This window comes from Pongo abelii, chromosome 9 (genome assembly GCF_028885655.2).
Source record: "Pongo abelii isolate AG06213 chromosome 9, NHGRI_mPonAbe1-v2.0_pri, whole genome shotgun sequence".
In the NCBI taxonomy this organism is placed as follows: Eukaryota; Metazoa; Chordata; class Mammalia; order Primates; family Hominidae; genus Pongo; species Pongo abelii.
The window spans coordinates 73653134-73669406 of record NC_071994.2 but is presented as its reverse complement, the minus strand read 5'-3'; the positions used below and the strand labels follow the sequence as shown (position 1 = coordinate 73669406).

At 43.4% G+C, this 16273-nt stretch overlaps 2 protein-coding genes across 3 annotated transcripts in view; one reads left to right on the top strand and one right to left on the bottom strand.

Moving 5' to 3' along the window:
* Window positions 1-16273, top strand: part of STIM1 (stromal interaction molecule 1) — a 231508-nt gene that overhangs the window by 24866 nt on the left and 190369 nt on the right. The gene's annotated exons all lie outside the window — the stretch shown is intronic.
* On the bottom strand, window positions 13717-14259 carry LOC103891867 (peptidyl-prolyl cis-trans isomerase A). Its single transcript, XM_054523992.1, has one exon. The coding sequence runs from the start codon at window positions 14236-14238 to the stop codon at window positions 13717-13719; it is 522 nt and encodes a 173-aa protein (XP_054379967.1). The 5' UTR covers window positions 14239-14259.

Genomic DNA, 16273 nt, shown 5'->3' with positions numbered 1-16273 from the left:
GATTCAAATGCAGAGTCATGAGAGCAGGGCTTATGTCTTACCTATCTTTGTGTCACCATTCCCTGTGACAGTGCTTACCATGTTGTTAGTGCCAAATAAATGCTTGCTGTAAAATCTAGCTCTGCCCTCCCCATAGCTCATGTTAGCTGCAGTGGGTTCCTATTGCTAGCTGCGTCCTGCCCCAGCTGCTCGGCTGCCTATCTTCCCCTGACAGTTTGGCCTTATCCTGCCTACCCATTGTGGCCTCCCTGACTTCCCAACACACAGCATCTCGACTTCCCAACATACAGCATCTCCTCTAATACTGTTGCTTTCCTCTTCTTCATACCTTTTTTTTGAGACGGAGTCTCGCCCTGTCACCCAGGCTGGAGTGCGGTGGCGTGAACTTGGCTCACTGCAACCTCCACCTCCCGGGTTCAAGCTATTCTCCTGCCTCAGCCTCCCGAGTAGCTGGGACTACAGGTGCACACCGCCACACCCAGCTACTTTTTGTATTTTTAGTAGAGATGGGGTTTCACCATGTTGGCCAGGCTGGTCTCGAACTCCTGACCTCAGGTGATCCACACACCTCAGCCTCCCAAAGTGCTGGGATTACAGGCATGAGCCACCGCGCCCGGCCCTTTATACCTCTTTTCCCTTTTTCCCTAGCTATACATTTTCCTCCGGCTATGGCTTTCCAAAACCCTCCAATCCTGTTCATTCTTTTCTCTGTAGTTTTTCTTATTCCAGGGACTTCCCTTTCTAGAGTATAATCTTCTTAGTCTGTACCATATAATTTGTCACCTAATTATCTACTGTTTCACCTTCTGTTGGTTTCGTGGACATTAATCTTCTCCCCAGCCAACTGATGGTAGTCATATTATAATAACTCCCCAGATCGGTTTGTGCTCTGCACTTTACAAATCACTCCCCTGTTTAAGACCTGTCTTTTTGCTTACCATGCCCACAGCTGCTCTGTGAGGTGGGACAGGAGGGGATTGTTATCTCCATATTATAGTAAACAAATTCAAAGAGGGCAGGTGACTTCCCAATGTCATATATGTAATTAGGGGCAGAATAGAAACTATATCTCAGGTTTACTAATTTCTGGCTTAGAATTTTATCTGCAGTCTCTTCTACATTTGTTTTTTTCCCTACCATTTCCCCTCTTGCCTTCAAGGGTCACTCAAGGCAGAACATCTACCTTGTGGGTTTTTAGGAGGTTTGGTTGGTGACCCAGTGAATGGTAAAGTAGCCCAGATAGCAATCTTAGATACTTCTCAGTGGCATCAGTGTTCTGGGTTGCTATTGCCAAGAGAATTCTCTTTCTGTGGCTATTAGGATTAATGTTGAACTAAGAAGCATTAGATTATTATGAATGGTCAGAACACATTCTCATGGAGATCCAGGAAGCAGCACAGGATGTGTGGTGCTGGGCACTATTGTGTTGTGGCAATGGCATGAGCTTTGCAAGCAGTCAGGCCAGAGTTTGAAATCTGGCTTTGCTGTTGTTTGTTGGCCTCATGACCCTTAGTAAATCATTAATCTCTCTGAGCCTTAGGGCTACTGAGAGAATGTATTTAAGGGCCACATAATGGCCTGTAAAAACAGTATTTGTTGTTGGTTTTTATTGCCAATACTACTTTAAGTTTAAGGTGCCTGAAGGGCATTAGAAGCCTGCTAGCACCTGAGACCCTTGCAGGTTACTTCTTGTGTCTTGATTTCCAAGCATTAGTGATGACTACCTTGGAAACTATTGGCTGATAGGGGATGAACTTGAATGCTGTTCCCAAAGTCTCCAGTCTCCAAGTTTCCAGTGCCTTCTCAGGGCAATGAAAATAGTTTGTGTTCAGCTGGGGGATGGTTTCAGTGTCAAACTTTGGGAGTAAAATCTTTCTTGTTTTTCTGAAGAACTTTGGCATTAGAATTGTTGATTCTGGAAAGTCAAGAATACAGTTGTTATTGAGAGATTTTAGTTATTTCTGAAACCAGATATTGCTCCAAAGCTGTTTGTTAAATACTTCCCTACTCTTCCTAAACTCCTGCCCCTCCCCAAAAGAAAAATAAATCATATTCAGACTATTGTGTGATGGTTATATCTCTGGCCTCCCTGGTCACCCAGCCTCTAGCTCTCTGCTAGCACCACTCCAAATTGTTGCTTCGAAAGAGGTCAGTCAACCCCTTTCCCTTACTCCTCAACCATGACCTGGTCTGTTTGGAAAGAGGATGAGATACATGGACCAATACATCCTATTTAAAAGGGAGCTTGCTTTCTCACTAGGGACTTTAGACTGCCTGACACACAGGAAATGACTAGAAAATCTGACCAGTAGAGCATAACTCATTGCTAAAATGGCAGGTTTGGACGGCTGCAGGATGGGAGAGCAGGCTTCCTGAAGAGGCAGGAAGGGGCAGCTGGATGGGAAAACAGTGACTTTTGAGTTTTTCCTTTTAGAGTGTGGTGATGTAGGCCGTTTATTTAAAAAAAAAAAAAAAAAGGAAAATCACATAACATAAAATTAATCATTTTAAAGTGTACAATTCAGTGGGATTTAGTACTATCACAAATGTAGTTCAAAACTATTTCATCAACCCTAAGGAAATCCATACCTGTTAAGCAGTTGTTCCTAATTCCCCCCTCTCCCTTTCCCCTGGCAGCCATCAATCTTTGTATCTGTGTTTTGTCTGTATAGATTTACCTATTCTGGATATTTCATATAAATGGAATCATATGATCTATTGATCATATAATTATTTTATTTTATTTATTTATTTTTTCGAGACAGAGTCTCGCTCTGTTGCCCAGGCTGGAGTGCAGTGGCGCGACCTCGGCTCACTGCAAGCTCTGCCTCCCGGGTTCACGCCATTCTCCTGCCTCAGCCTCCCGAGTAGCTGGGACTACAGGCGCCCGCCACAGCACCCGGCTAATTTTTTTGTATTTTTAGTGGAGACGGGGTTTCACCCTGTTAGCCAGGATGGTCTCAATCTCCTGACCTCATGATCTGCCCATCTCAGCCTCCCAAAGTGCTGGGATTACAGGCGTGAGCCACCATGCCTGGCCGATTATTTTATTTTTATTTATTTATTTTTTTGAGATGGAATCTCGCTCTGTAGCACAGGCTGGAGTGCAGTGATGTGCTTTCTGCTCACTGCAGCCTCCGACTCCTGGGTTGAAGTGATTCTCCTGCCTGTAGCTGGGATTGCAGGTGTGTGCCACCACACCTGGCTAATTTTCGTATTTTTACTGGAGATGGGGTTTCGCCATGTTGGCCAAGCTGGTCTCGAACTCCTGACCTCAGATGATCCACCTGCCTTAGCCTCCCAAAGTGCTGGGATTACAGACGTGAGCCACGGCACCCGGCCTTGATCATATGATTATAATGGGGTCATATGATGTATTGTGTCTGGCTTCTTTCACTTAGCATAAGCGAAAATAAGTTTTAGAGGTTCGTCCATATTGTAGCATGTATCAGCACTTCATTCCTTTTTTTTTTTTTTTTTTTTGAGACAGAGTTTCACTCTTGTTGCCCAGGCTGGAGTGCAATGGGGCGATCTTGGCTCACTGCAACCTCTGCCTCCTGCGTTCAAGCGATTCTTCTACCTCAGCCTCCTAAGTAGCTGGGATTACAGGCATGTGCCACCACACCCAGCTAATTTTGCAGTTTTAGTAGAGACGGGGTTTCTCCATGTTGGCCAGGCTGGTCTTGAACTCCCGACCTCAGGTGATTCGCCCACCTTGGCCTCCCAAAGTGCTGGGATTACAGGCGTGAGCCACCATGACCGGCCACTTCATTCCTTTTTATGGCGGTGTAATATTTCATTGTATGTTTATACAATAATTTGTTTATCTATTCATCCACACATGGGCAATTTGGGCTGTTTCCATCTTTTGGCTCTTGTGGATAGTGCTGTTAAGAATTTGTGTGCACCGTTTACCTATGTACCAAACCTACACATCCTGCATATGTACTCCGGAACTTAAAATAAAAAGAAAAAAGAATATGTGTGTACATGTACCTGTTTGAGTACCTGTTTCCAGTTCTTTTGGGTACATACCTTGGAGTGGAATTGCTAGGTTATATGGTAATTCTGTTTAGTTTTTGAGGAACCAACAAACTCTTTTTCACAGCAGCTGAACCACTTTTTACTTATACCAGCAATGGAGCAGAGTTCTAGTTTCTCTACATCTTCACCAAAGTTTGTTATTTTTTTTTTATTATAACCATTCTTGTGGATATGAAATAGTGCCTCATTGTGATTATGAAATTGACATGCATTTCTTTAATGACTAATGATATTGATCATCTTTTCATGTACTTGTTGGTTAGTTGTATATCTTCTTTGGATAAATGTCTAAGTTCTTTGCCTATTTTTAAAAACTAAGTTGTTGGTTTTTTTGTTATTGTAAGAGTTCTTTATATATTCTGGATACTAGACATTTATCTTTTTTAAAAACATCGTTTTGGGGCCAATCTTTCTTGACTTAAAAATCACCCACTAGCCTTTAAATATACCTAGCTCTTTCATGTCTCTTAGCCTGTGCTCATGCTTTTCTCTATGTCTAGAATATCCTTCTTTTCTCTGGTGGTTGAAATTATAATTGTTCCTCAAGACTCAGCTCAAATGTCACTTCCTCTGAGAAGCTCTCTTAAACGGTTTCTCCTTCTTCCGGTAGTTAGGTGCTCCCTTCTATGAACATCTCTATAATGGGACACCATTTTTTTTTGTTTGTTTTTGTTTTTGTTTTTTGAGACAGAGTTTCGCTCTTGTTGCCCAGGCTGGAGTGCAGTGGCGCGATCTTGGCTCATTGCAACCTCTGCCTCCTGTTCAAGCAGTTCTCCTGCCTCAGCCTCCCGAGTAGCTGGGATTACAGGCATGCGCCACCACGCCCAGCTAATTTTGTATTTTTAGTAGGGATGGGGTTTTACCATGTTGGTCAGGCTGGTCTCGAACTCCTGACCTCAGGTGATCCACCTGCCTCAGCCTCCCAAAGTGTTGGGATTACAGGCATGAGGCACCACACCCAGCCAATGGGACACTTTTTTATTGTCTGCTTCAAATCACTACGTTATATTTTCTAGAGTCAGGGATTATATTTGATTCATTTCTGTCTTTAGCATTTAGCATATGACCTGGCATTTAGTGGATGTTAATAAATGCTGAATGAAACTTGAGTATAGACTGAAGACTTATGATAGTAATGACACCAGACACCATCACTGTAGGAGGGATCAGTTGTGGGCTGTACTAGATGTATTCATATAATAAATATTTAAGACCCTACTGTGTGCCAGAAACTCTGCTTGGTATGCAGTAAAGAATAATAGTCCCTATTGTTTTATATTCAGGTAGGAAGATAGGCAATAAACAAGGAGATAAGTAATATAATGCTTGGTAATCATAAGTGCTAAAAAACAAAGTAAGCAGGGCAAAGGATTAGAAAGTGATGGGGGTGCTATTTTAGGTAGAGGGGTGGGGAAGGCCTCTCATTGGATGGCCCTTAAAATCACCTCACAAGGGTCTGGATCAGGAATCAGAAGTCTTGGGTTCTTCTTCTGTCTCTGTGCTTTGTTACTTAGCAAAATTACTTAACATTTCAAGGTTGGAATTTCTTTGTCTATAAAATGGGTGCAAGAGTCCCTGCCCTGGTATTGTGGGAGTGTTGTAAGGATTCAGTGAGTTAATGGACATTGAAAGTGCTTTATTATATGGTGAACAGCATGATGTTTGGCTTTCCTTTTCCCAAGTTGAGAGGATAAGTGAGCAGTGTGGGAGCCAGCCAGATGTTTTCAGCACTTTGAAGACAAAAGGAACTGGTTTCTGCTGGGAGCTGTCATGCCAGCTTGCCTGGGACACTGACTTATGCAGTCCTGATCCAGGGGCTGAGAGTAAAACCCATGCCCCAAGTGGTTCTCCATGTAAATTGGCAAAAGGGAATAGCCTTGGGAACTTGGGGCCTGTTCTGTTTAGCTCTCCAGGAGGTAGAATGTGGAGACCACTCTTTCTCTCAGTTCAGCCTTATTTCTTGCTATGTCTGAACCTAACCCAAGGGAGTAATAATTAGCAGTCCCCAAGAAGCCCGGGAGGTGGAGGTTGTGGTGAGCTGAGATTGTGCCACTGCACTCCACCGTGGGCGACAGAGCCAGACCCCATCTCAAAAAAAAAAAAAAGTGGTATGTTTGTATAATGGAATCTTATTTAGCCATTAAATGGAGTTAAGTATTGATAGATGCCACAACATGGATAAACCTTGAAAACATTATGCTAAGTGAAAAGGCTACATATTGTATGATTCCATTTACATGAAATGTCCAGAATAGGCAAATTTATAGAGACAGAAAGTAGATTGTGGTTGCCAGGGTGTGGGGGGAGAGGGTAATGAGAAGTTACTGCTAATGGATATGGGGTTTATTTTTGGGGTAATGAAAATATTCTGAAAAACTAGATTGTGGTGATGATGGTACAACCTTATAGATATATTAAAAATCACTGAATTATAAAATCTAAAAGGATTAATTATATGTCATGTGAATTATATTTCAATATAAACATAGATAATTTTTTTTTTTTGAGACAGTATCTCACTCTGTCATCTAGACTGGAGTGCAGTGGTGCAGTCACGGCTCACTGCAGCCCTGACCTCCTGGGCTCAAGCAATCCTTCCACTTCAGCCTCCCAAGTAGCTGGGGCTATAGACGTGTGCTAACGTGGCCAATTTTTGTATTATTATTATTATTTTTTTTTGTAGAGACAGGGTTTTGCCATGTTGCCTAGGCTGGTCTTGAACCCCTGGGCTCAAGGGATCTATCTGCCTGCCTTGGCCTCCCAAAGTTTGGGATTACAGGCATGACCCATAGTGCTCTGCCAAACATACATAATTTGAGTTTGCTGAGAACTATTGGTTTAACACAGTTGTAGATAATTATAATTTTATTTTCTGATTGGAAGTCTTCTCCCAGTACTTCAGCTCACAAAGGTGGACACATTCCAGTTTTATTTTATTTTATTTATTTTATCATTTGATTTTTGAGACAGGGACTCGCTCTGTTGTATAGGAGGCTGAAATATGGTGGCACAATCATGGCTCACTGTAGCCTCGACCTCCTGGGCTCAAGTGATTCTCCCATCTCAGCCTGCTGAGTAGCTGGGACTGCAGGCATGAGCAACCACACCCGGCTAATTTCTCTATTTTTTTGTGTAGACAAAGTCTCACTGTGTTGCCCACGCTGGTCTCAAACTCCTGGGCTCAAGCAGTCCTCCCGCCTCAGCCTCTCTAAGTGTTGGGATTATAGGCGTGAGCCACTGTGTGTGGCCCCATTCCAGTTTTAGATGTGAGTTTGAGCATGATCTTAGGCAAGGGCCCATCAATGAAGGTGTTGAGGATACAGCATTGTCCTGCTTTGGCTCAAGGGGACTTTTCCTGCCTTTGATTAAGGATTGGCATGGGTGAGTCATTTCCCATAGTCTGAGGGATGTGGGATATAAAGAATGAATTGTTATCTCTGATGATATCTTGAATATCACACATTATAGGCCAAATATAGGTGCTAAACCATTTGGCTTGAATTCTTTATAGAAAATTCACTGGGAACCCAATGATAAAATAGAGAAAGAGGGATAACCTAAGAGGGAGGAGCAATCTGGTGAGACATTCTTTTCACCTTTTCACACATGAGCAATTAAAAACTTGAGGGAAGTTGATTTTTTTTTTTTAACTCTGTAAATAGCTACTGGTATAATTCCTTGAGGCTGGTATTGTATTTTGTGCTATAAGAAGAGAGACTTGGCTGGGCGCGGTGGCTCACGCCTGTAATCCCAGCACTTTGGGAGGCCAAGGCAGGCGGATCACGAGGTCAGGAGATCCAGACCACCCTGGCTACCATGGTGAAACCCTGTCTCTACTAAAAATACAAGAAATTAGCCAGGTGTGGTGGTGGGTGCCTGTAGTCCCAGCTACTCGGGAGGCTGAGGCAGGAGAATGGCGTGAACCTGGGAAGTGGAGCTTGCAGTGAGCAGAGATCACGCCACCTCACTCCAGCCTGGGTGACAGAGCGAGACTCTGTCTCAAAAAAAAAAAAAAAAAGGTCTTATTTGGCCGGGTGCGGTGGCTCATTCCTGTAATTCCAGCACTTTGGGAGGCCAAGGCGGGCAGATCACGAGGTCAGGAGATTGAGATCATCCTGGATAACATGGTGAAACCCCGTCTCTACTAAAATATAAAAAATTAGCCGGGTGTGGTGGCGGGTGCCTGTAATCCTAGCTACTCAGGAGGCTGAGGCAGGAGAATCACTTTCACTTAGGAGGTGGAGGTTGCAGTGAGCCGAGATCGCGCCACTGCACTCCAGCCTGGCGACAGAGCAAGACTCCGTCTCAAAGAAAAAAAAAAAGAAGAGAGATGGGCCATATACTCAAGGAGTTTCCAAATACATCCAGAGGTGAAACAAACATCTAGGATGAAAAGGGTCCAGGGACTAGTATTGTACACAGTCAGAGGAGGTAGAGGGCTGTGAGCTTGGTAATAAGAGAGGAGGCTTGGGAAACCCAGCCTGAGTCTAGGTCCAGAGGGCAGCATGCACTGGGTGAGGGCCTCTAGGGAGAGTAAAGCAGGATACATTCTTGTCCTTATACTTCCTTCCCTGTTTCTGTACCTGCTCACATTTGCTCTGCAACAAATAAGCCTTTAAGCATCTGTTCTTACCCTGGCCTTGCACTGGGCAAAACTGGAAACATGGGCATTATGAAACCTGGGCTGTACATCTAGAAGTACTTAATGTATTGTGAGAGGTGAACCTGGAAATAATGGACTGTAATGGCATGGGTCAAGGTATGTAATAGACAGAGATGGATTTGATATATCAGAGTGCTGACCTACTGACTCTGACTTGGGATTAGGTAAACCTACCTTTAAAAAGGCATTGAGACAGGGACTGGTTAGAGAAACTTGTTAAGGTTATTGCCAGAAGATGAAGCAGAGGTACAGAATGCTACTTTTGGGGTATGGCTGCTTTAGGGCCTTTCATTTCGTTTTCAGATTTGAGGAAAGAATAGGGCATCTGTGGCCAGGCGCGATGGCTCACACCAGTAATCCCAGCACTTTGGGAGGCCGAGGCGGGCGGATCACAAGGTCAGGAGATTGAGACCATCCTGGCTAACATGGTGAGACCCTGCCTCTACTAAAAATACAAAAAATTAGCCAGACGTGTTGGCACGCACCTGTAGTCCCAGCTACTTGAGAGGCTGAGGCAGGAGAATTGCTTGAACCCGGGAGGCACGGAGGTTGCAATGAGTGGAGATCGCACCACTGCACTCCAGCCTGGGTGACAGAGTGAGACTCTGTCTCAAAAAAAAAAAAAAAAAAAAAGGACATGTGTGTCCAGGAATCTTTTTATCCCCCCACCACCCCTCGAGCAGTGCTGGGCTAACTGCAGAAGGCTCTTCCCTGTTCTGCACTTGTTCCATTTCTGTTTTTGAAAGATGAAGCCTGAGAGGTGCCAGAGCTATGCCAGCTGCTGTGGGGCCAGAAACAGGTGAGGCTTTTAGGTCTGCTTGAGTTAAGGAGTGAGGGGTTTGTCCTCTTCAGCTAGATTAAGGTCTTTGCTATGAAACTAGATAAGTAGTTCACATAGCTTGTTTTTCATTTGGGGCTATTTTCAGCCTTGGAGGCCAGCAAGGTGAATGATTGAGATGCTTTTATGGGGTTCAAGCTTTTGCTAGATCGTATTTGCCAGGATAGGTGCTCAGCCATTTTCCAGGACATCAGCTTTTCTGAACAAGCAGCACTGAAAGGAAGAAGCACTTCCCTTTTCTCTCAGTGGACAGTGTAGGAAATGTGAGGGTGGGTGGTCAGTTTAATATTATAACCCAGGTTTTAAGTAGAGATGCTGTATAGTTTGGAACACTGCCATATAGTCTTTTTTTTTGAATTTTTGAGACAGAGTCTCTCTCTGTTGCCCAGGCTGGTGTGCAGTGGTGTGCTTTCTGCTCACTGCAGCCTCCACCTCCCAGATTCACGGGATTTTCCTGCCTAAGCCTGGAGATTACAGGTGCACACCACCTGGGATTACAGGTGCACATCACCTGGGATTACAGGTGTGCACCACCATGGCCAGCTGACTTTTTGTATTTTTAGTAGAGACGGGGGTTTCACCGTGTTGGCCAGGCTGATCTTGAACTCCTGACCTCAAGTGATCTGCCCGCATTGGCTTCCCAAAGTGCTGGGATTACAGGTGTTAGCCACCGTGCCCGGCCGCTGTATAGTCTTTAATGCAGTTTTGAGGGACTCATCTGAATTGTTCTTGTGTTTTTCTTGTCATCTTGACTGCCAGGCTTTACTATGGGGGGGAGCTCTATAATGTATAGATCTGCTGCTGGCCAGAGACTTGATCTCTTTTGTGCTTGCACACCTCTAGGGCTAACAAAGCAGATGGAGTGGGCTGTACTAAGAGGTGATGCATCAGTGGTCCGTATCCAAGAGTGTTCTTGGGAGTTCCCTATTTAGTGAGTGCTTACTATGTGCCAGGCAGCTATGGCAACAGCAGGCATCATACTAGATGCTGAGGTTTTATCAGAGATACCTAAGGCAAGATCATTATCTTATCCCTGAGGCCCAACAGATAAATACTTGTTGTTTAATAAATGTTGGTCCAAGGAATAAACTGTTTTTTAAAGGAACCCAGACACAGGGGGTGTGAGAAGGAAGCTAGCAGTCATTGAATGCCTACTATGTGCCAAGTACTGTGTTAAGTGCTTTCACAGATATTTAATTTTTTTTTTTTTTTGAGATGGAGTCTCGCTTTGTTGCCCAGGCTGGAGTGCAATGGCACGATTTTGGCTCACTGCAACCTTCACCTCGTGGGTTCAAGCGATTCTCTTACCTCAGCCTCCAGAGTAGCTGGGATTATGGGCACACGCCACCATATCTGGCTAATTTTTTTTATTTTATTTTTTAGTAGAGATGGAGTTTCACCGTGGATACTTATTTTTAATATGGTCTTCTGAGATTGTTAATGTTATTGATATCTTTGAGATGGACAAAATAAGAGGTTAAATTACTTGTCAAAGTCACTTTCTATTACCAAACCTCTAGGTTTGGTAGATACCTAACAGGGTAACCTTGTTTTTAGTATTGTTGGGTGAGTGGGGCTAGTCTGAGTCTTTTCAAAGTTGCAGGAGATGCAGTTGTCTAGGCTTGGTGCTGATAATATAGATAAGGATAATATAAAGTACATAAACTGGAAGAATTACTATTGAGTGGGGAGACAGGTAAATAGACATTACAGGGTAGTAAATATTAAGCAAAGACGGGCCTTTTTACTTTGTGAGAGGTACATTGGGCAGGGACTTTTACTCTGAGACTTCAACTCTTGTCCTTCTTTCCATACCTGTAGCTCCTCATTGGGATCTCCCTTATTACCTGACCATGTGTTTCGACAGTTTCATGAGTGTTACTTTTTCATCAAGATTGCTTACTCCTTGAGACTAGATATTCTTTTTTTTTTAATTACTGCCTCTTAGATATCTGACCTAGGCCATCAGGCTTACCCTCTCTGGACCTTAGTGGCATTATCTGTAAAACAAGCCTAATGATAGGTGTTTTGCAATCTGAGAGCAGGGGCCGGTCCAAGTGGTGATCTCTGGAGGTTCATCTAGTTTTTCCAAATCTGTGATTTCTGTGATCATCCTCTTTTGGTCCTTATATAGAGCTGGATATCCAAGAGGCTTTAAGTTTGTCACAGAGATTGCTGAAGGTAATTTATGGTACCTCAGAAGTCTTAAGAACTTTTCTGTATCACCCCTGTTAGAGCTACATACCCAGCAGCACTGACAGAGACTCATGGCTTCTCCTGGCCAGTCCCTTGGACCGAACCAGTTTTCTCAGCCTGGTATGGAAGATTTGACTGAAGTTTTAAGCTCAAAAGGATATTGTGGCTGGGCATGGTGGCACACGCCTGTAATCCCAGCTACTCAGGAGGCTGAGGTAGGAGAATCGCTTGAACCTGGGAGGTGGAGGTTGCAGTGAGCCGAGATCACGCCACTGCACTCCAGCCTGGGTGACGGAGCAAGACTCCATTGCAAAAAAAAAAAAAAAAGCATATTGTATTTCAGTGTATTTTCTAGTATGGCTTCTTTCATTATCAGCTAGGTCAACTAGAGGTAGTGCTTTCCTGATTTTGCTTCTGGAAGGCGTTCTTTGAGCAGTGGGATAGGACCCCATCCTTAGGACTTTCACCTCTCCAGGTACTGGGCCAGAAGTCTAAAGCTCCATGAAATACTGTTTATGTACAATACCAGCTTGAGCTCTAAACTTGTAAAAGAATCAACTTTGATATGACTTAGGGTCCCATGGGACCTACCAGGAAGTCACAGGAACTCTGAGCTACAGCGAAGTCCACCACTAATTAGACAGTTAATAATAATGCTAATTGTTATGATAAAAAATGTATGTTGAATGCTTATATGTCAGGTACAATTACATATTTATTTAATTCTCACAGCAGTCAATGACATAGATATTGTTATTATTCTCATTTTGTAGATGAAGAATCTAAAGTCACGTGTCTAGTAATTGGTGCAAGTAGGACCTAAACCTAATTAGAAATTTCATGTTCTAATTCCAAACTCTATGTTTTTTAATTTTTTTTAATAAAAAAAATTTTATTTTTCGTATTTTTTTTTGAGACAGAGTCTCGCTCTGTTGCCCAGGCAGGAGTGCAGTGGCACGATCTCGGCTCACTGCAACCTCTGCCTCCTGGGTTCAAGATGATTCTCCTGCCTCAGCCTCCCCAGTAACTGGGACTACTACAGGTGCATGCCACCACACCCGGCTAATTTTTGTATTTTTAGTGGAGACAGGGTTTCGACATGTTGGCCAGGCTGGTCTCAAACTCCTGACTTCAGGTGATCTGCTCACCTCGGCCACCCAAAGTGCTAGGATTACAGGCGTGAGCCACTGTGCAGGCTCACTGTTGTATTTTAATTATTTACTTTGATATCCTCCTACCAGATTTTAAATTGCCAGAAGGCAGGGGCTGATTACTCTTCATTTCATTAAAAAAAGAAGTATTGAGTTCTGGCATACGTACAATAAAATGAATTAAATGCTTGATGAATTTTTACCAACGTGTTTATCTATGTAACCACCACCTAGATCAAGATACATTTCTGCATCTTTCTAGAGTGTAGCATAGAGATGAGCAAACATTTTCTGTGGAGGGCCAGAGAGTAAATATTTTAGGCTTGATGGCCTATACCGCAAGCTGTAGCAAGAAAACAGCCATAGATAATATTTAAATGGACATATGTAGCTGTGTCTAATAAAACTTTGTTTACAAAAACAAGGTGTTTGGGCTAGATTTGGCTTGAGGGCCTCAGTTTGCTGATCCCTTAGAGTGTCTAAGGACAAAATAGAAATTCAGTAAATGTTTGTTGAATTGTAGACAAAGACCTTGATTTCAGAAATCTCTTCTTGATTTTCTAGCAGTGGGGCAGCTTGTATCTCCACGGTAGGGCTGTACTTTTTTTTAAATTTATTTTTTATGTTTTATTTATTTATTTTTGTTATTTAGTATTTATTTCATAGTCATAAACTTAACTCTGCAATCCAGCTAGTCATGGAAGGGAACAAAGAAAACATGGAGCCCAAAGGGAACTGCAGCGAGAGCACAAAAATTCTAGGATACTGTGAGCAAATGGGGTGGAGGGGTGCTCTCCTGACCTACGGAAGGAATGGTCTGGTGGCTAAGATAAAATACAAGTCAAACTTATTAAGAGTTGTCCACAGTCAGCAGTGGTGATCTTCTTGCTGGTCTTGCCATTCCTGGACCCAAAGTGCTTTATAGCCTCCACAATATTCATGCCTTCTTTCGCCTTGCCAAAGATGACATGCTTGCCATCCAACCACTCAGTCTTGGCAGTGCAGATGAAAAACTGGGAACTGTTTGTGTTGGGTCCAGCATTTGCCATGGACAAGATGCCAGGACCTGTATGTTTTAGGATGAAGTTCTCATCATCAAATTTCTCCCCGTAGATGGACTTGCCGTTAGTGGCATTATGGTGTGTGAAGTCACCACCCTGACACATAAACCCTGGTATAAGTCTGTGAAAGCAGGAACCCTTATAACCAAATCCTTTCTCTCCAGTGCTCAGAGCATGAAAGTTTTCTGCTGTCTTTGGAAACTTGTCTGCAAATAGCTTAAAGGAGACATGACCCAAGGGCTCGCTGTTGACAGCAATGTCGAAGAACACAGTGGGGTTAACCATGGCTGATAGTACAGGGCTCCCGGTGGCAGCAGCATCTGCAAAGACTTTTATGTTTTACTTTTAATAGAGATGGGGTTTTGCCATGTTGCCCAGGCTGGTCTTGAACTCCTGAGCTCAAGCAATCCACCCACTGCGTCCTCCCAAAATTCTAGGGCTGTAATGTTGAGAGGTTCTTTGTGGAACAGGCTGCCTTTTGATAAGTTGTTTGTGTTCATAAGGGAATAAAAATGTCATCCTTTCCAGCACTCTCCCAATTTTGTTGGTGCAAGGTCTTCAGAATATTTGGGATCCATGAAAGCAATATAGAGGTATGTTTGTATGAATCCCCTGAGGCTATTATGTGTTATTTATTTTGTCCTTGGTGCCTAGCCAGCATAGATGGACAGGGATGCTCAGTAAATATTTGTTTTTGAATGAATAAGTGAATTTAAATTGCTTTCAGTATTTTAACAAGCCTAATGGAAATTGTACATTTACGTACAATGAAAATGTCTTTGATTTTGGTTTCAATTATACCAGTTTTGTGTGAACACTAGTTTGCTCATGCCGATTAGTTCTTTGACTGGCAGTTGATGGCATCATAGGACATAAACCTACCCAGTGAGTGAATGACCTTGGACACAAGTACACAGCCAAAATAACCAACTGGTAGCAGAGCCTGGTGCATGAATGTCTACATGTTTACTTCTACTTTCTTGCTCATTAGCAATATTATTTGTATATGGTTGATAATTGTATATGGTTGGTTAAAATCTGGGTCAACATTTTTTTTTTTTTTTTTTTGAGACGGAGTCTTGCTCTGTAGCCCAGTCACCCAGGCTGGAGTGCAGTGGCGCAATCTCAGCTCACTGCAACCTTTGCCTCCCAGGTTCAGGTGATTCTCCTGCCTCAGCCTCCCAAGTAGCTGGGATTACAGGCATGTGCCACCATGCCTGGCTAATATTTTTATTTTTTGTAGAGATGGGGTCAATATCAATATCCAAATAAGGTCTACATCATGTTGATTGATCTAAATCTTGAGTCTCTTCTGGGACTACAGGCGCGTACCACCGTGCCTAGCTAACTTTTGTATTTTTTGTAGAGATGGGGTTTTGCCATGTTGCCTAGGATGGTCTTGCACTCCGGAGCTCAAGCGATCTGCCCACCTCCCAAAGTGTTGGGATTAGAGGCGTGAGCCACCACGCCAGGCCAATTTGAACTATATTTGAAAATGAGGGTTCCATTGTTTAAAAATAAGTCTTGAAAACTATTGTATTGTAGCTGTTCTCTAACAGCACCAATTATGACAGGAACCAGGAACTATGAAGTGGGGACAGTGACCGTGACTAACTTGTAATATGTTTTAAACTTTTTTTTACTTCCTCATATTTGTTGTTTTTGGCTTACGTTCTTTCTCAACCCAGCAGTTAAACTCTTAGAACAAAAAGGGCCCATATGTTTTAACTTTTGAAGGGAGAGATCGGTGGACTGTCTTACCCTAGAGCCAGGCTTCAGGCTTGGGGGCGGGAGTCCCAAGGGGTGGAGTGGGGGGTTCTGCTTTAATGAGCAAAGGAAGTGGTTAAGTCCCTGGGGCCTATGCAGCCTGAAAGAGCCCAAAAAGTGACCTTGGGAGCATCTAAGACTAGACACTCTTAGCAGAGCATGGGTCCCTTTTCCTTACCCCTTATTCCACAGCCTACAGGGTCTCTTTCAGTTGTCCAAAGGGCCTGGCTGGTCAGGTTTTAGTTGAGTCACATCCGACATGTTCCAGACCCAGGGTCCTGGTAGCTGTGTTTAGGGCTGATTCCTAGGAATCATGAGCTGATAACCTCAGGACAAAGAATGAAGGGCATCTTGTTTTTGACCGTGTTCTTTTTTCTTTTTCTTTTCTTTTTTTTTTTTTTTTTGAGACAGGGTCTCGATTTGTTGCCCAGGCTGGAGTACAGTGGCACAATCTCGGCTCACTGCAACCTCTGCCTTCTGGGTTCAAGCAATTCTCTTGCCTCAGCCTCCCAAGTATCTGGGATTACAGGCATGTGCCACCACGCCTGGCTAA